The sequence below is a fragment of the Panulirus ornatus genome, chromosome 50 (assembly GCF_036320965.1).
Source record: "Panulirus ornatus isolate Po-2019 chromosome 50, ASM3632096v1, whole genome shotgun sequence".
NCBI lineage: Eukaryota > Metazoa > Arthropoda > Malacostraca > Decapoda > Palinuridae > Panulirus > Panulirus ornatus.
Window position 1 is genome coordinate 100,240 of NC_092273.1, and position 21,452 is coordinate 121,691.

General features: G+C 42.8%; 1 protein-coding gene across 2 annotated transcripts in view; it reads left to right on the forward strand.

Moving 5' to 3' along the window:
- The window catches only part of PolA2 (DNA polymerase alpha subunit B), a 77,435-nt gene that overhangs the window by 47,428 nt on the left and 8,555 nt on the right, over positions 1-21,452 (forward strand). For both annotated transcript variants that reach the window (XM_071691015.1, XM_071691016.1), the window contains exon 7: positions 15,279-15,465. In XM_071691015.1, coding sequence (XP_071547116.1) covers positions 15,279-15,465 — 187 coding nt within the window. The remainder of the gene's footprint in view (positions 1-15,278; positions 15,466-21,452) is intronic.

Consider the following 21,452-nt stretch of genomic DNA (forward strand, 5'->3'; position numbering starts at 1 on the left):
TTACAAAATTTATAAACCCTTTCCTTTGTCTCCACTTTTTCTGTTTCATTAACCTCTCTATATTTCATTTAAGGCCCAGCCTTGATGTAGACTTTTATCCTTAAGTTGAGCCTCCACCAAAATTATATATTGTTTCCTTGTGCTACCTCACTAATGTGGGACATGGCAGTTAAGTATAATAAATCTAAATAATATATATATTCATTTATTTTATATTATCTTTGTCACTGTCTCCTACATTAGCGAGGTAGCACAAGGAAACAGATGAAAGAATGGCCCAACCCACCCACATACACATGTATATACATACACGCCCACACACACACATATACATACCTATACATTTCAACGTATACATACATACATATACCTACACAGACATTTACATATATACACATAGAACATACAAACCTCTAGCAGCCAGGATCAAACCCAGGACCCCTGTGCAACAGGTGGGAGCGCTACTGCTAGGCTATGATTGCCCCTAATAGGGAAATGACTATTTGAATACTATGTACATAGTACCCTTCGTCTCACGTTGATTAGCAACGGGGCCTACACCAGTCATTTCCCATCAGGCTCACACAGCCAGCAGAAAGCATTTTACCGAGCCTAATTGTACAAAGTGGAGGTATATGAATACGAACAAAGTGCATATGAATGCGCACCTTCATAGAACATACAAGCCTCCTGGCTATTGGAGGTTTGTATGTTCTTTGAAGGAGTGCGTTCATATGCACTTTGTTCGTATATATACACATGTACATATTCGTACTTGCTGTCTTCATCCATTCCCATTGCCACCCCGCCACACATGAAATGGCACCCCCCTCCCTTGGGTGCATGCAAGGTAGTGCCATGAAAGACAACAAAGGCCACATTTGTTCACACTCAGTCTCTAGCTGTCATGTGTAATGCACCGAAACCACAGCTTTCTTTCCACATCCAGGCCCCACAATACTCCATGGTTTACCCCAGATGCTTCACATGCCCGGTTCAATCCATTGACAGCATGTTGACCCTGGTATACCACATCTTTCCAATTCACTTTATTCCTTGCACACCTTTCACCCTCCTGTATGTTCAGCCCCCTATCACTCAAAATCTTTTTCACTCCATCCTTCCACCTCCAATTTGGTCTCCCACTTCTCCTTATTCCCTCCACTGCTGACACATATATCCTCTTTGTCAATCTTTCCTCACTCATTCTCTCCATGTGACCAAACCATTTCAATACACCCTCTTCTGCTCTCTCAAGACTCTTTTTATTACCACACATCTCTCTTACCCATTCATTACTTACTTGATCAAACCATCTTACCCATTCATTACTTACTTGATCAAACCACCTCACACCACATTTTGTCCTCAAACCTCATTTCCAACGCATCTACCCTCCTCCGCACACCCTTATCTATAGCCTGCGCCTCGCAACCATATAACATTGTTGGAACCACTATTCCTTTAAACATACCCATTTTTTGCTCTCTGAGGTAACATTCTCGCCTTCCACACATTCTTCAACACTCTCAGAACCTTTACCCCCTGCCCCACCCTGTGACTCACTTTCACTTCCAGGCTCCATCCTCTGCTAAATCTACTCTCAGATATCTAAGACACTTCACTTCCTCTAGTTTTTCTCCATTCAAACTCATCTCCCAATTGACTTGTCCCTCAACCCTACTGAACCTAATAACCTTACTTTTATTCACATTTACTCTCAGCTTTCTTCTTTCACTGAGTGTGAATGAATGTGGCCTTTGTTGTCTTTTCCTAGCACTACCTCGCATGTGCACGCAGGGGGAGGGAGGGTGTCATTACATGTGTGGTGGGGTGGCGATGAGAATGGATGAAGGCAGCAAGTATGAATATGTACATGTGTATATATGAATATGTCTGTGTATGTATATGTTGAATGTGTTTGATGATAGATTGGCAGATATAGGGTGTTTTGGTTGAGGTGGTGTGCAAAGTGAAAGGGTTAGGGAAAATGATTTGGTAAACAGAGAAGAGGTAGTAAAAGCTTTGCAGAAGATGAAAGCCGGCAAGGCAGCGGGTTTGGATGGTATTGCAGTGGAATTTATTAAAAAATGGGGTGACTGTGTTGTTGACTGGTTGGTAAGGTTATTTAATGTATGTATGACTCATGGTGAGGTGCCTGAGGATTGGCGGAATGCGTGCATAGTGCCATTGTACAAAGGCAAAGGGGGTAAAAGTGAGTGCTCAAATTACAGAGGTATAGTTTTGTTGAGTATTCCTAAGAAATTGTATGGGAGGGTATTGATTGAGAGGGTGAAGGCATGTACAGAGCATCAGACTGGGGAAGAGCAGTGTGGTTTCATAAGTGGTAGAGGATGTGTGGATCAGGTGTTTGCTTTGAAAAATTATTTTTATTTTGCTTTGTTGCTGTCTCATGCGTTAGCGAGGTAGCACAAGGAAGCAGATGAAAGAATGGCCCAACCCACCCACATACACATGTATGTATATACACGTCCACACATGCAAATATACATACCTATACATCTCAACGTATACGTACACACACACACACAGACATATACATGTATACACATGTACATAATTCATACTGTCTGCCTTTATTCATTCCCATCGCCACCCCGCCACACATGAAATAACAACCCCCTCCCCCTCATGTGTACGAGGTAGCGCTAGGAAAACACAACAAAGGCCACATTCGTTCACACTCAGTCTCTAGCTGTCATGTAGTAATGCACCAAAACCACAGCTCCCTTTCCACATCCAAGCGCCACAGAACTTTCCATGGTTTATCCCAGATGCTTCACATGCCCTGGTTCAATCCATTATACCACATCGTTCCAATTCACTCCATTCCTTGCACGCCTTTCACCCTCTGCATGTTCAGGCCCCAATCAATCAAAATCTTTTTCACTCCATCTTTCCACCTCCAATTTGGTCTCCCACTTCTCCTCATTCCCTCCATCTCTGACACATATATCCTCTTTGTCAATCTTTCCTCACTCATTCTCTCCATGTGACCAAACCATTTCAAAACACCCTCTTTGCTCTCTCATCCACACTCTTTTTATTACCACACATCTCTCTTACCCTATTATTACTTACTCAATCAAACAACCTCACACCACAGTGTGAACGAATGTAGCCTTTGTTGTCTTTTCTTAGCGCTTCCTTGCGCACATGCGGGGGGAGGGGGCTGCCATTTCATGTGTGTTGGGCAATGGGAATGAATAATGGCATACAGTATGAATTATGTACATGTGTATATATGTATATGTCTGAGTGTATATATATATATATATATATATATATATATATATATATATATATATATATATATATATATATATATATATCTTTCTTTCTTTCAAACTATTCGCCATTTCCCGCGTTAGCGAGGTAGCGTTAAGAACAGAGAACTGGGCCTTTAAGGGAATATCCTCACCTGGCCCCCTTCTCTATTCCTTCTTTTGGAAAATCAAAAAAGAATAATGAGAGGGGAGGATTTCCAGCCCCCCGCTCCCTACCCTTTTAGTCGCCTTCTACGACACGCAGGGAATACGTGGGAAGTATTCTTAATCCCCTATCCCCAGGGATAATATATATATATATATATATATATATATATATATATATATATATATATATATATATATATATATATATATATTATCCCTGGGGATAGGGGATTAAGAATACTTCCCACGTATTCCCTGCGTGTCGTAGAAGGCGACTAAAAGGGTAGGGAGCGGGGGGCTGGAAATCCTCCCCTCTCGTTTTTTTTTTAAATTTCCAAAAGAAGGAACAGAGGGGGCCAGGTGAGGATATTCCAAAAAAGGCCCAGTCCTCTGTTCCTAACGCTACCTCGCTAACGCGGGAAATGGCGAATATTTAAAAAAAAAAAAAGAATATTTTTTTCTTTGCTTTCTCGCTGTCTCCCGCGTTTGCGAGGTAGCGCAAGGAAACAGACGAAAGAAATGGCCCAACCCACCTCCATACACATGTATATACATACACGTCCACACACGCAAATATACATACCTACACAGCTTTCCATGGTTTACCCCAGACGCTTCACATGCCCTGATTCAATCCACTGACAGCACCTCAACCCCGGTATACCACATCGATCCAATTCACTCTATTCCTTGCCCTCCTTTCACCCTCCTGCATGTTCAGGCCCCGATCACACAAAATCTTTTTCACTCCATCTTTCCACCGCCAATTTGGTCTCCCACTTCTCCTCGTTCCCTCCACCTCCGACACATATATCCTCTTGGTCAATCTTTCCTCACTCATTCTCTCCATGTGCCCAGACCATTTCAAAACACCCTCTTCTGCTCTCTCAACCACGCTATTTTTATTTCCACACATCTCTCTTACCCTTACGTACGTTACTTACTCGATCAAACCACCTCACACCACACATTGTCCTCAAACATCTCATTTCCAGCACATCCATCCTCCTGCGCACAACTCTCTCCATAGCCCACGCCTCGCAACCATACAACATTGTTGGAACCACTATTCCTTCAAACATACCCATTTTTGCTTTCCGAGATAATGTTCTCGACTTCCACACATTCTTCAAGGCTCCCAGGATTTTCGCCCCCTCCCCCACCCTATGATCCACTTCCGCTTCCATGGTTCCATCCGCTGCCAGATCCACTCCCAGATATCTAAAACACTTTACTTCCTCCAGTTTTTCTCCATTCAAACTTACCTCCCAATTGACTTGACCCTCAACCCTACTGTACCTAATTACCTTGCTCTTATTCACATTTACTCTTAACTTTCTTCTTTCACACACTTTACCAAACTCAGTCACCAGCTTCTGCAGTTTCTCACATGAATCAGCCACCAGCGCTGTATCATCAGCGAACAACAACTGACTCACTTCCCAAGTTCTCTCATCCCCAACAGACTTCATACTTGCCCCTCTTTCCAAAACTCTTGCATTCACCTCCCTAACAACCCCATCCATAAACAAATTAAACAACCATGGAGACATCACACACCCCTGCCGCAAACCTACATTCACTGAGAACCAATCACTTTCCTCTCTTCCTACACGTACACATGCCTTACATCCTCGATAAAAAATTTTCACTGCTTCTAACAACTTGCCTCCCACACCATATATTCTTAATACCTTCCACAGAGCATCTCTGTCAACTCTATCATATGCCTTCTCCAGATCCGTAAATGCTACATACAAATCCATTTGCTTTTCTAAGTATTTCTCACATACATTCTTCAAAGCAAACACCTGATCCACACATCCTCTACCACTTCTGAAACCACACTGCTCTTCCCCAATCTGATGCTCTGTACATGCCTTCACCCTCTCAATCAATACCCTCCCATATAATTTACCAGGAATACTCAACAAACTTATACCTCTGTAATTTGAGCACTCACTCTTATCCCCTTTGCTTTTGTACAATGGCACTATGCACGCATTCCGCCAATCCTCAGGCACCTCACCATGAGTCATACATACATTAAATAACCTTACCAACCAGTCAATAATACAGTCACCCCCTTTTTTAATAAATTCCACTGCAATACCATCCAAACCAAAAGAATATATATATATATATATATATATATATATATATATATATATATATATATATTTTTTTTTTTTTTTATACTTTGTCGCTGTCTCCCGCGTTTGCGAGGTAGCGCAAGGAAACAGACGAAAGAAATGGCCCCCCCCCCCCATACACATGTACATACACACGTCCACACACGCAAATATACATACCTACACAGCTTTCCATGGTTTACCCCAGACGCTTCACATGCCTTGCTTCAATCCACTGACAGCACGTCAACCCCTGTATACCACATCGACTCCAATTCACTCTATTTCCTTGCCCTCCTTTCACCCTCCTGCATGTTCAGGCCCCGATCACACAAAATCTTTTTCACTCCATCTTTCCACCTCCAATTTGGTCTCCCTCTTCTCCTTGTTCCCTTCACCTCCGACACATATATCCTCTTGGTCAATCTTTCCTCACTCATCCTCTCCATGTGCCCAAACCACTTCAAAACACCCTCTTCTGCTCTCTCAACCACGCTCTTTTTATTTCCACACATATATATATATATATATATATATATATATATATATATATATATATATATATATATATATATATATATATATAATGGGAGGGTATTGATTGAGAGGGTGAAGGCATGTACAGAGCATCAGATAGGGGAAGAGCAGTGTGGTTTCAGAAGTGGTAGAGGATGTGTGGATCAGGTGTTTGCTTTGAAGAATGTATGTGAGAAATACTTAGAAAAGCAAATGGATTTGTATGTAGCATTTATGGATCTGGAGAAGGCATATGATAGAGTTGATAGAGATGCTCTGTGGAAGGTATTAAGAATATATGGTGTGGGAGGCAAGTTGTTAGAAGCAGTGAAAAGTTTTTATCGAGGATGTAAGGCATGTGTACGTGTAGGAAGAGAGGAAAGTGATTGGTTCTCAGTGAATGTAGGTTTGCGGCAGGGGTGTGTGATGTCTCCATGGTTGTTTAATTTGTTTATGGATGGGGTTGTTAGGGAGGTGAATGCAAGAGTTTTGGAAAGAGGGGCAAGTATGAAGTCTGTTGGGGATGAGAGAGCTTGGGAAGTGAGTCAGTTGTTGTTCGCTGATGATACAGCGCTGGTGGCTGATTCATGTGAGAAACTGCAGAGGCTGGTGACTGAGTTTGGTAAAGTGTGTGAAAGAAGAAAGTTAAGAGTAAATGTGAATAAGAGCAAGGTAATTAGGTACAGTAGGGTTGAGGGTCAATTCAATTGGGAGGTGAGTTTGAATGGAGAAAAACTGGAGGAAGTGAAGTGTTTTAGATATCTGGGAGTGGATCTGGCAGCGGATGGAACCATGGAAGCGGAAGTGGATCATAGGGTGGGGGAGGGGGCGAAAATTCTGGGAGCCTTGAAGAATGTGTGGAAGTCGAGAACATTATCTCGGAAAGCAAAAATGGGTATGTTTGAAGGAATAGTGGTTCCAACAATGTTGTATGGTTGCGAGGCGTGGACTATGGATAGAGTTGTGCGCAGGAGGATGGATGTGCTGGAAATGAGATGTTTGAGGGCAATGTGTGGTGTGAGGTGGTTTGATCAAGTTAGTAACGTAAGGGTAAGAGAGATGTGTGGAAATAAAAAGAGCGTGGTTGAGAGAGCAGAAGAGGGTGTTTTGAAATGGTTTGGTCGCATGGAGAGAATGAGTGAGGAAAGATTGACCAAGAGGATATATGTGTCGGAGGTGGAGGGAACGAGGAGAAGAGGGAGACCAAATTGGAGGTGGAAAGATGGAGTGAAAAAGATTTTGTGTGATCGGGGCCTGAATATGCAGGAGGGTGAAAGGAGGGCAAAGAATAGAGTGAATTGGAGCGATGTGGTATACCGGGGTTGACGTGCTGTCAGTGGATTGAATCAAGGCATGTGTATGGGGGTGGGTTGGGCCATTTCTTTCGTCTGTTTCCTTGCGCTACCTCGCAAACGCGGGAGACAGCGACAAAGAAAAAAAAATATATATATATATATATATATATATATATATATATATATATATATATATATATATATATATATATATCTTTCTTTCTTTCATACTATTCGCCATTTCCCGCATTAGCGAGGTAGCGTTAAGAACAGAGGACTGGGCCTTTGAGGGAATATCATCATCTGGCCCCCTTCTCTGTTCCTTCTTTGGGGGAAAAAAAAAAAAAACATATATATATATATATATATATATATATATATATATATATATATATATATATATATATATATATGTTATCCCTGGGGATAGGGGATTAAGAATACTTCCCACGTATTCCCTGCGTGTCGTAGAAGGCGACTAAAAGGGGAGGGAGCGGGGGGCTGGAAATCCTCCCCTCTCGTTTTTTTTTCATTTTTTTTTTTTTTTTTTAATTTTCCAAAAGAAGGAACAGAGGGGGCCAGGTGAGGATATTCCAAAAAAGGCCCAGTCCTCTGTTCTTAACGCTACCTCGCTAACGCGGGAAATGGTGAATAGTTTAAAAGAAAGAAAGAATATATATATATATATATATATATATATATATATATATATATATATATATATATATATATATATATGTATAACAATTATTCCCTCAACTGCCACATTACTCACCTTTGCATTCAAATCACCCATCACTATAACCCGGTCTTGTGCATCAAAACCACTAACACACTCGTTCAGCTGCTCCCAAAACACTTGCTTCTCATGATCTTTCTTCTCATGCCCAGGTGCATATGCACCAGTAATCACCCATCTCTCTCCATCAACTTTCAGTTTTACCCATATTAATCTAGGATTTACTTTCTTACATTCTGTCACGTACTCCCACAACTCCTGTTTCAAGAGTAGTGCTACTCCTTCCCTTGCTCTTGTCCTCTCACTAACCCCTGATTTTACTCCAAAGACATTCCCAAACCACTCTTCCCCTTTACCCTTAAGCTTCATTTCACTCAGAGCCAAAACATCCAGGTTCCTTTCCTCAAACATACTACATATCTCTCCTTTTTTCACATCTTGGTTACATCCACACACATTTAGACATCCCAATCTGAGCCTACGAGGAGGATGAGCACTCCCCACGTGACTCCCTCTTCTGTTTCCCATTTTAGAAAGTTAAAATGCAAGGAGGGGAGGATTTCTGGCCCCCCCGCTCCCGTCCCCTCTAGTCTGGTATACATGGGGTGTTCAGCGTTGTAAATGGAAATGGTGAAGAGCTTGTAGACTTATGTGCTGAAAAAGGACTGGTGATTGGGAATACCTGGTTTAAAAAGCGAGATATACATAAGTATATGTATGTAAGTAGGAGAGATGGCCAGAGAGCGTTATTGGATTACGTGTTAATTGACAGGCGCGCGAAAGAGAGACTTTTGGATGTTAATGTGCTGAGAGGTGCGACTGGAGGGATGTCTGATCATTATCTTGTGGAGGCGAAGGTGAAGATTTGTATGGGTTTTCAGAAAAGAAGAGTGAATGTTGGGGTGAAGAGGGTGTGAGAGTAAGTGAGCTTGGGAAGGAGACTTGTGTGAGGAAGTACCAGGAGAGACTGAGTACAGAATGGAAAAAGGTGAGAACAATTGAAGTAAGGGGAGTGGGGGAGGAATGGGATGTATTTAGGAAATCAGTGATGGATTGCGCAAAAGATGCTTGTGGCATGAGAAGCGTGGGAGGTGGGTTGATTAGAAAGGGTAGTGAGTGGTGGGATGAAGAAGTAAGATTATTGGTGAAAGAGAAGAGAGAGGCATTTGGACGATTTTTGCAGGGAAAAAATGCAATTGAGTGGGCGATGTATAAAAGAAAGAGACAGGAGGTCAAGAGAAAGGTGCAAGAGGTGAAAAAGAGGGCAAATGAGAGTTGGGGTGAGAAGAGTATCATTAAATTTCAGAGAGAATAAAAAGATGTTTTGGAAGGAGGTAAATAAAGTGCGTAAGACAAGGGAGCAAATGGGAACTTCAGTGAAGGGGGCTAATGGGAGGTGATAACAAGTAGTGGTGATGAGAGAAGGAGATGGAGTGAGTATTTTGAAGGTTTGTTGAACGTGTTTGATGATAGAGTGGCAGATATAGGGTGTTTGGGTCGAGGTGGTGTGCAAAGTGAGAGGGTTAGGGAAAATGATTTGGTAAACAGAGAAGAAAAGCTTTGTGGAAGATGAAAGCCGGCAAGGCAGCAGGTTTGGATGGTATTGCAGTGGAATCTATTAAAAAAGGGGGTGACTGTATTGTTGACTGGTTGGTAAGGTTATTTAATGTATGTATGACTCATGGTGAGGTGCCTGAGGATTGGCGGAATGCGTGGATAGTGCCATTGTACAAAGGCAAAGGGAATAAGAGTGAGTGCTCAAATTACAGAGGTATAAGTTTGTTGAGTATTCCTGGTAAATTATATGGGGGGGGTATTGATTGAGAGGGTGAAGGCATGTACAGAGCATCAGATTGGGGAAGAGCAGTGTGGTTTCAGAAGTGGTAGAGGATGTGTGGATCAGGTGTTTGCTTTGAAGAATGTACGTGACAAATACTTGGTAAAGCAAATGGATTTGTATGTAGCATTTATGGATCTGGAGAAGGCATATGATAGAGAGTTGATAGAGATGCTCTGTGGAAGGTATTAAGAATATATGGTGTGGGAGGCAAGTTGTTAGAAGCAGTGAAAAGTTTTTATCGAGGATGTAAGGCATGTGTATGTGTAGGAAGAGAGGAAAGTGATTGGTTCTCAGTGAATGTAGGTTTGCGGCAGGGGTGTGTGATGTCTCCATGGTTGTTTAATTTGGTTATGGATAGGGTTGTTAGGGAGGTGAATGCAAGAGTTTTGGAAAGAGGGGCAAGTATGAAGTCTGTTGTGGATGAGAGAGCTTGGGAAGTGAGTCAGTTGTTGTTCGCTGATGATACAGCGCTGTAGGCTGATTCATGTGAGAAACTGCAGAAGCTGGTGACTGAGTTTTGTAAAGTATGTGAAAGAAGAAAGTTAAGAGTAAATGTGAATAAGAGCAAGGTTATTAGGTACAGTAGGGCTGAGGGTCAAGTCAGTTGGGAGGTAAGTTTGAATGGAGAAAAACTGGAGGAAGTAAAGTGTTTTAGATATCTGGGAGTGGATCTGGCAGCGGATGGAACCATGGAAGCGGAAGTGAATCATAGGGTGGGGGAGGGGGCGAAAATCCTGGGAGCCTTGAAGAATGTTTGGAAGTCGAGAACATTATCTCGGAAAGCAAAAATGGGTATGTTTGAAGGAATAGTGGTTCCAACAATGTTGTATTGTTGCGAGGCATGAGCTCTGGATAGAGTTGTGCGCAGGAGGGTGGATGTGCTGGAAATGAGATGTTTGAGGACAATGTGTGGTGTGAGGTGGTTTGATCGAGTAAGTAATGTAAGGGTAAGAGAGATGTGTGGAAATAAAAAGAGTGTGGTTGAGAGAGCAGAAGAGGGTGTTTTGAAATGGTTTGGGCACATGGAGAGAATGAGTGAGGAAAGATTGACCAAGAGGATATATGTGTCGGAGGTGGAGGGAACGAGGAGAAGTAGGAGACCAAATTGGAGGTGGAAAGATGGAGTGAAAAAGATTTTGAGTAATCGGGGCCTGAACATGCAGGAGGGTGAAAGGCGGGCAAGGAATAGAGTGAATTGGATCGATGTGGTATACTGGGGTTGATGCGCTGTCAGTGGATTGAATCAGGGCATGTGTAGCGTCTGGGGTAAACCATGGAAAGTTGTGTGGGGTCTGGATGTGGAAAGGGAGCTGTGGTTTCGAGCATTATTGCATGACAGCTAGAGACTGAGTGTGAACGAATGGGGTCTTTGTTGTCTTTTCCTAGCGCTACCTCGCACACATGAGGGGGGAGGGGGATGGTATTCCATGTGTGGCGGGGTGGCGATGGGAATGAATGGAGGCAGACAGTGTGAATTGTGTGCATGGGTATATATGTATGTGTCTGTGTGTGTATATATATGTGTACATTGAGATGGATAGGTGTGTATATTTGCGTGTGTGGACGTGTGTGTATATACATGTGTATGGGGGTGGCTTGGGCCATTTCTTTTGTCTGTTTCCTTGCGCTACCTCGCAAACGCGGGAGACAGCGACAAAGCAAAATAAAATAATAAATAAATAAATATATATATATATTTATTGGGATAGGGGATTAAGAATACTTCCCACGTATTCCCTGCGTGTTGTAGAAGGCGACTAAAAGGGGAGGGAGCGGGGGGGCTGGAAATCCTCCCCTCTCGTTTTTTTTTTTTTTTTTTTTCCCCAAAAGAAGGAACAGAGGGGGCCAGGTGAGGATATTCCAAAAAAGGCCCAGTCCTCTGTTATTAACGCTACCTCGCTAACGCGGGAAATGGCAAATAGTTTAAAAGGAAAGAAAGATTGGGAGGTAAGTTTGTATGGAGAAAAATTGGAGGAAGTAAAGTGTTTTAGATAACTGGGAGTGGATCTGGCAGCAGATGGAACCATGGAAGCGGAAGTGGATCGATCATAGGGTGGGGGAGGGGGCAAAAATCCTGGGAGCCTTGAAGAATGTGTGGAAGTCGAGAACATTATCTCGGAAAGCAAAAATGGGTATGTGTGAAGGAATAGTGGTTCCAACAATGTTGTATGGTTGCGAGGCGTGGGCTATGGATAGAGTTGTGCGCAGGAGGATGGATGTGTTGGAAATGAGATGTTTGAGGACAATGTGTGGTGTGAGGTGGTTTGATCGAGTAAGCAACGTAAGGGTAAGAGAGATGTATGGAAATAAAAAGAGCGTGGTTGAGAGAGCAGAAGAGGGTGTTTTGAAATGGTTTGGGCACATGGAGAGAATGAGTGAGGAAAGATTGACCAAGAGGATAAATGTATCGGAGGTGGAGGGAACGAGGAGAAGTGGGAGACCAAATTGGAGGTGGAAAGATGGAGTGAAAAAGATTTTGTGTGATTGGGGCCTGAACATGCAGGAGGGTGAAAGGAGGGCAAGGAACAGAGTGAATTGGATCAAAGTGGTATACCGGGGTTGACGCACTGTCAGTGGATTGAATCAGGGCATGTGAAGCGTCTGGGGTAAACCATGGAAAGCTGTGTAGGTATGTATATTTGCGTGTGTGGACGTATGTATATACATGTGTATGGGGGTGGGTTGGGCCATTTCTTTCTTCTGTTTCCTAGCGCTACCTCGCAAACGCGGGAGACAGCGACAAAGCAAAAAAAAAAAAAAAAAATATATATATATATATATATATATATATATATATATATACGTTGAGATGTATAGGTATGCATATGTGCGTGTGTGGAAGTGTATGTATATACATGTGTATGTGGGTGGGTCGGGCCATTCTTTCGTCTTTTTCCTTGTGCTACCTCGCTAATGCGGGCGACAGCGACAAAGTATAATAAATAAATATGAAATGTATATGTATGTATAAGTTGAAATGTATAGGTATGCATATGTGCGTGTGTGGACGTTTATGTATATACATGTGTATGTGGGTGGGTTGGGCCATTCCTTCTTCTGTTTCCTTATGCTACCTCACTAACGTGGGAGACAGCGACAAAGTATAATGAATATAAAATATAAATATATATATGTATTTATATGAGTTGGTAGAGAGGAAGGTATGTGGTTCCAGGTGAAGGTGGGGTTGCAGAAGGTGTGTGATGTCTCCATGGCTGTTTCATTTCTGTAACTCAGTTAGTGAAGGAAGTATGGCAAGGGGTTGGAGAATGGGTTAAGTATGCAGTCTGTAAGGGGTGGCAGGAAGTGAGTCAGTCATTGTTTGCTGGTGACCAAGCACTAGTGCAGACTCAAGTTAAAAACTCCAGAAGTTGGTATGTAAGTTTAGAAGTGTGTGTGAAAGGAGGAAGTACAGAGGAATTGTGAAATGAAGTTAGGATATTCGGCTTTGCAGGTCAGGGGGACAAGTTAGTTGGGGTGTGAGGTTGATTGGAGAAGATTTCTCAGCCACTCGCCTTACTTTGTGTACTCCCACCTTTGGCATTCTGCACCCAATCTCTCCTGGGATTTCTTCACACTCACCTCTTTCTCGGTGTCATATATTTCCTCCATCCTCTTCACACTCATATCATCTTTTTTTCTGAAACCCCTACAAATCTTCATGTTTGCCTTCCACACAAAATAACCAGACATCCATCAAGCTGCCTCTCAACAAATTCTCACAAAGAGTATCTACATATGCTGTCTCTCCTGTTCCATCAACCCCCACCATCCCATGTGCTGTCTCTCCTGTTCCATCAACCCCCACCATCCCATGTGCTGCCTCTCTTGTTCCATCAACCTCCACCATCCCATGTGCTGCCTCTCTTGTTCCATCAACCTCCACCATCCCATGTGCTGCCTCTCTTGTTCCATCAACCCCTACCATCCCATGTGCTGTCTCTCCTGTTCCATCAACCCCCACCATCCCATGTGCTGCCTCTCCTGTTCCATCAACCCCCACCATCCCATGTGCTGTCTCTCTTGTTCCACAACCTCCACCATCCCATGTGCTGCCTCTCTTGTTCCACAACCTCCACCATCCCATGTGCTGCCTCTTTTGTTCCATCAACCTCCACCATCCCATGTGCTGCCTCTCTTGTTCCACAACCTCCACCATCCCATGTGCTGCCTCTTTTGTTCCACAACCTCCACCATCCCATGTGCTGCCTCTCTTGTTCCATCAACCTCCACCATCCCATGTGCTGCCTCTCTTGTTCCACAACCTCCACCATCCCATGTGCTGCCTCTTTTGTTCCACAACCTCCACCATCCCATGTGCTGCCTCTCTTGTTCCATCAACCTCCACCATCCCATGTGCTGCCTCTCTTGTTCCACAACCTCCACCATCCCATGTGCTGCCTCTCTTGTTCCACAACCTCCACCATCCCATGTGCTGCCTCTCTTGTTCCACAACCTCCACCATCCCATGTGCTGCCTCTCTTGTTCCACAACCTCCACCATCCCATGTGCTGCCTCTCTTGTTCCACAACCTCCACCATCCCATGTGCTGCCTCTCTTGTTCCACAACCTCCACTATCCCATGTGCTGCCTCTCTTGTTCCACAACCTCCACCATCCCATGTGCTGCCTCTCTTGTTCCACAACCTCCACCATCCCATGTGCTGCCTCTCTTGTTCCATCAACCTCCACCATCCCATGTGCTGCCTCTCCTGGAAAATCATCTTCTAACCCTGACTTTGCTATCTCTGCAGCCCTCCAATATACCTTGCCAGTGTGTGATATTGATTTTATCCAGCTGGGGTCCATATAACCTTCATCACCAGCACTCACCACTACCACAAGTGGTTACATCTTCCAGTTGATCCACAAACATTTCACAAGTGGATGTGTCTGTGTTGATATTTTTTTTTCTAGTTGATAGTTAAATATTTTGTGAGAGAGAGAGAGAGAGAGAGAGAGAGAGAGAGAGAGAGAGAGAGAGAGAGAGAGAGAGAGAGAGAGAGAGAGATGGTAGAAGTGTTTCAATCCATCCTTGTTAAATATGTGTAATTATTTTCAATCTATCATTGTTAAATACATATAATTATTTTCTGTGTCCCTCCAATTAGACGAGATATTTATGCTATGCAGCTCATCCAGTTTTACTGTTCTTACTTTTATATATCTTGACCTAAAGCTGAATTTAACTTATAACAGCATTAGGACATATAGTCCATATATGTTTCTATAATGAATATATTATTTTAACTTCCCAGCTGAAGGAAATTAATGATGGAGATTTTAATACTTTATCCAACAGCCCTCCTCAAGGCTCGGACCGTCTGGGGAGACTAACTCGTCACGTCTTATGGCAGCAAAGTTTATACCCACTTTACCCTGCACCAGAGGGAATGTGTATAGATCAAGAACAAGCAGAAACCCATGCAAGGCTTCCATGCACCCCACATGTCCTTGTACTTCCATCAGATCTTCGATACTTTGCAAGGGTCAGTTCTTGATAAGCACCAAAGTCTACTTATTACCATTAACATTTATCATTTCTGGGGATGGACCAAGTGTACTTTTATTTTCATACATATTTGCATTTCCCACGTTAGTGAGGTAGTGTTAAGAACAGAGGACCGAGCCTTAGAAGGAATATCCTCACTTGGCCCTCTTCTCTGTTCCCTCTTCCATAAAATGATTTTCAGATCTGGGGTCCTCAACTCTACTGTCTGGCATGCAGCTGGTATACCCACATTGTATTATTTAGTATTAGTGTCTCCCTGAACAAACTCTGAACATGTAAATACACAATATTGATTTGGTTGTATGTCCTAGTTAACCAGCAGAGTTGGCGACTGTCATTTCACAGTGGGAAAACTACTTATCATCCAAAGTAGTACATTTGTAAGAAGCATTCCAAGCACCAATGCCATCAATCAACCTTGTGTCATGGATTCCTATGGCTTCTCTCATGTGTCCAACCAGGCTTCTTGGGCCCTCCTTCAGCAATATTGCACTAGTGATGACTTCCTCCTGGCTACAGCAGTACTTGTTGGAATTATTTTGGCCAGTTTTGTTTACCAAGGCCACCCAACATTTTTGATTGGGTTTAGATCTGGAGATTTAGGTGGATGTGGCAACAGCATAGTTTCAGGGTGATGAATGAACCAATTTTTGACAACCTACAAAGTGTGGACAGGATATTGTCTTGAATGGGTAGAAGGGTGACCCTTTGATGAACATTGCTGTCTCTGATGGTAGCAGCATCTTCATCCAAAATGTCAACATATTTCTCTCCTACAAGTATCTTTTATTTCTTATAAAGTTTGTCAACTTTGTATAATAAATTTGGTTCATCATTATCTGTAATCCTCTCTGAGTACTGAGATGGATGGTGTTGTGTTTTTCAAATCATGTTTTACATCCAAGCCATTTGATTCCATATAGTGGAGGGAGAGTAAATAAGGGAAGAATATTTAATTGTGATAAATCAGATACCTGTTCTGAGAACACTACAGTAGATATTTCATATTATAGTGTTTGTTCTTAATTTGTTAAATTCCTGACATGGCAGCTCACGTTTTAAAGATGTGTTTTCATCTTTAAAAAGTGAGTTGCCATGTAAGGAATTTAACAAATTAAGAACAAACGCTATAATATGAAATATTATAGCGTTTGGATGGTATTGCTGTGGAATTTATTAAAAATGGGGGTGGCTGTGTTGTTGACTGGTTGGTGAGGATAGTCAATGTATGTATGGTTCATAGTGAAGTGCCTGAGGAATGCCGGAATGCATGCATAGTGCCATTGTACAAAGACAAAGGGGATAATGGTGAGTGTTCAAATTACAGAGGTATAAGTTTGTTGAGTATTCTTGGGAAATTGTATGGGAAGATATTGATTGAGAGGGTGAAGGCATGTGCAGAGCATCAGATTGGGGAGGAGCAGTGTGGTTTCAGAAGTGGTAGAGGATGTGTGGATCAGGTGTTTGCTTTGAAGAATGTATGTGAGAAATACTTAGAAAAACAGGTGGATTTGGATGTAGCATTTATGGATCTGGAGATGGCATATGATAGACTTGATAGAGATGCTCTGTGGAGGCTATTAAGATCTTAGTATATGGTGTGGGAGGTGAGTTGCTAGAAGCAGTGAAAAGTGCAAGGAAACAGGAAAAACAATGGCCCAACCCACCCACATACACATGTATGTACATAAACTCCCACACACGCACATATACATACCTATACCTTTAAACTTATACGTACATATACATACACAGACACATACATATATATATATATATATATATATATACATGTACATAATTCATACTGTCTGCCCTTATTAATTCCCATCGCCACTCTGCGACACATGAAATGACAACCCCTCCCCTGTATGTGCGCGAGGTAGCACTAGGAAAAGACAACAAAGGCCACATTCGTTCACACTCCGTTTCTAGCTGTCATGTGTAATGGACCGAAACCTCAGCTCCCTTTCCACATCCAGGCCCCACAAAACTTTTCATGGTTAACCCCAGACGCTTCACATGCCCTGGTTCAATCCATTGACAGCACATTGATCCTGGTATGCCACATCATTCCAATTCACCCCATTCCTTGCACACCTTTCACCCTCCTGTATGTTCAGGCCCCGATCACTCAAAATCTTTTTCACTCCATCCTTCCACCTCCAGCTTGGTCTCCCACTTCTCATTTCCTCCAGTTCTGACACATATATCCTCTTTGTCAATCTTTCCTCACTCATTCTCTCCATGTGACCAAACCATATTAATACAGCCTCTACTGCTCTCTCAACCACACTCTTTTTATTAACACACATCTCTCTTACCCATTCATTACTTACTCGATCAAACCACCTCACACCACATATTGTCCTCAAGCATCTCATTTCCAACACATCCACCCTCCTCCCACAACCCTATCTATAGCCCATGCCTCAGAACCATATAACATTGTTGGAAACACTATTCCCTCAAACATACCCATTTTTGCTCTCTGAGATAATGTTCTTGCCTTTCACACATTCTTCAACACTCCCAGAACCTTTGCCCCCTCCCCCAACCTATGACTCACTTCCGCTTCCATGGTTCCGTCCGCTGACAAATTCACTCCCAGATATCTAAAACACTTCACTTCCTCCAGTTTTCCTCCATTTAAATGCACCTCCCAATTGACTTATCCCTCAACCCTACTGTACCTAATAACCTTCCTCTTATTCACATTTACTCTCAGCTTTCTTCTTTCACACAATTTACCAAACTCAGTCACCAGTTTCTGCTGTTTCTTACCTGAATCAGCCATTAGCGCTGTATCATCAGCGAACAACAACTGACTCACTTCCCAAGGTCTCTCATCCACAAAGAACTGCATACTTGACCCTCTCTCCAAAACACTTGCATTCACCTCCCTAATAACCCCATCCATAAACAAATTAAAGAACCAAGAGGACATCATGCACCCGTGCCGCAAACCATATATTTTTTTTTTTTTTTTATACTTTGTTGCTGTCTCCCACGTTTGCGAGGTAGCGCAAGGAAACAGACGAAAGAAATGGCCCAACCCCCCCCCATACACATGTATATACATACGTCCACACACGCAAATATACATACCTACACAGCTTTCCATGGTTTACCCCAGACGCTTCACATGCCCCGATTCAATCCACTGACAGCACGTCAACCCCGGTATACCACATCGCTCCAATTCACTCTATTCCTTGCCCTCCTTTCACCCTCCTGCATGTTCAGGCCCCGATCACACAAAATCTTTTTCACTCGATCCTTCCACCTCCAATTTGGTCTCCCTCTTCTCCTTGCTCCCTCCACCTCCGACACATATATCCTCTTGGTCAATCTTTCCTCACTCATCCTCTCCATGTGCCCAAACCACTTCAAAACACCCTCTTCTGCTCTCTCAACCACGCTCTTTTTATTTCCACACATCTCTCTTACCCTTACGTTACTCACTCGATCAAACCACCTCACACCACATATTGTCCTCAAACATCTCATTTCCAGCACATCCATCCTCCTGCGCACAACTCTATCCATAGCCCACGCCTCGCAACCATACAACATTGTTGGAACCACTATTCCTTCAAACATACCCATTTTTGCTTTCCAAGACAATGTTCTCGACTTCCACACATTCTTCAAGGCCTCCAGAATTTTCGCCCCCTCCCCACCCTATGATCCACTTCCTCTTCCATGGTTCCATCTGCTGCCAGATCCACTCCCAGATATCTAAAACACTTCACTTCCTCCAGTTTTTCTCCATTCAAACTCACCTCCCAATTGACTTGACCCTCAACCCTACTGTACCTAATAACCTTGCTCTTATTCACATTTACTCTTAACTTTCTTCTTCCACACACTTTACCAAACTCAGTCACCAGCTTCTGCAGTTTCTCACATGAATCCGCCACCAGCGCTGTATCATCAGCGAACAACAACTGACTCACTTCCCAAGCTCTCTCATCCCTAACAGACTTCATACTTGCCCCTCTTTCCAAAACTCTTGCATTTACCTCCCTAACAACCCCATCCATAAAGAAATTAAACAACCATGGAGACATCACACACCCCTGCCGCAAACCTACATTCACTGAGAACCAATCACTTTCCTCTCTTCCTACACATACTCATGCCTTACATCCTCGATAAAAACTTTTCACTGCTTCTAACAACTTGCCTCCCACACCATATATTCTTAATACCTTCCACAGAGCATCTCTATCAACTCTATCATATGCCTTCTCCAGATCCATAAATGCTACATACAAATCCATTTGCTTTTCTAAGTATTTCTCACATACATTCTTCAAAGCAAACACCTGATCCACACATCCTCTACCACTTCTGAAACCACACTGCTCTTCCCCAATCTGATGCTCTGTACATGCCTTCACCCTCTCAATCAATACCCTCCCATATAATTTACCAGGAATACTCAACAAACTTATACCTCTGTAATTTGAGCACTCACTCTTATCCCCTTTGCCTTTGTACAATGGCACTATGCACGCATTCCGCCAATCCTCAGGCACCTCACCATGAGTCATACATACATTAAATAACCTTACCAACCAGTCAACAATACAGTCACCCCCTTTTTTAATAAATTCCACTGCAATACCATCCAAACCTGCTGCCTTGCCGGCTTTCATCTTCCGCAAAGCTTTCACTACCTCTTCTCTGTTTACCAAATCATTTTCCCTAACCCTCTCACTTTGCACACCACCTCGACCAAAACACCCTATATCTGCCACTCTATCATCAGACACATTCAGCAAACCTTCAAAATACTCACTCCATCTCCTTCTCACATCACCACTACTTGTTATCACCTCCCCATTTGCGCCCTTCACTGAAGTTCCCATTTGCTCCCTTGTCTTACGCACTTTATTTACCTCCTTCCAGAACATCTTTTTATTCTCCCTAAAATTTAATGATACTCTCTCACCCCAACTCTCATTTGCCCTTTTTTTCACCTCTTGCACCTTTCTCTTGACCTCCTGTCTCTTTCTTTTATACATCTCCCACTCAATTGCATTTTTTCCCTGCAAAAATCGTCCAAATGCCTCTCTCTTCTCTTTCACTAATGATCTTACTTCTTCATCCCACCACTCACTACCCTTTCTAATCAACCCACCTCCCATTCTTTTCATACCACAAGCATCTTTTGCGCACTCCATCACTGATTCCCTAAATACATCCCATTCCTCCCCCACTCCCCTTGCTTCCATTGTTCTCACCTTTTTCCATTCTGTACTCAGTCTCTCCTGGTACTTCCTCACACAGGTCTCCTTCTCAAGCTCACTTACTCTCACCACCCTCTTCACCCCAACATTCACTCTTCTTTTCTGAAAACCCATACAAATCTTCACCTTAGCCTCCACAAGATAATGATCAGACATCCCTCCAGTTGCACCTCTCAGCACATTAACATCCAAAAGTCTCTCTTTCGCATGCCTGTCAATTAACACGTAATCCAATAACGCTCTCTGGCCATCTCTCCTACTTACATAAGTATACTTATGTATATCTCGCTTTTTAAACCTTTGCAGTGTGGTTTCAGAAGTGGTAGAGGATGTGTGGATCAGGTGTTTGCTTTGAAGAATGTATGTGAGAAATACTTAGAAAAGCAAATGGATTTGTATGTAGCATTTATGGATCTGGAGAAGGCATATGATAGTTGATAGAGATGCTCTGTGGAAGGTATTAAGAATGTATGGTGTGGGAGGCAAGTTGTTAGAAGCAGTGAAAAGTTTTTATCGAGGATGTATGGCATGTGTACATGTAGGAAGGGAGGAAAGTGATTGGTTCTCAGTGAATGTAGGTTTGCGGCAGGGGTGTGTGATGTCTCCATGGTTGTTTAATTTGTTTAGGATGGGGTTGTTAGGGAGGTAAATGCAAGAGTTTTGGAAAGAGGGGCAAGTATGAAGGGATATATATATATATATATAT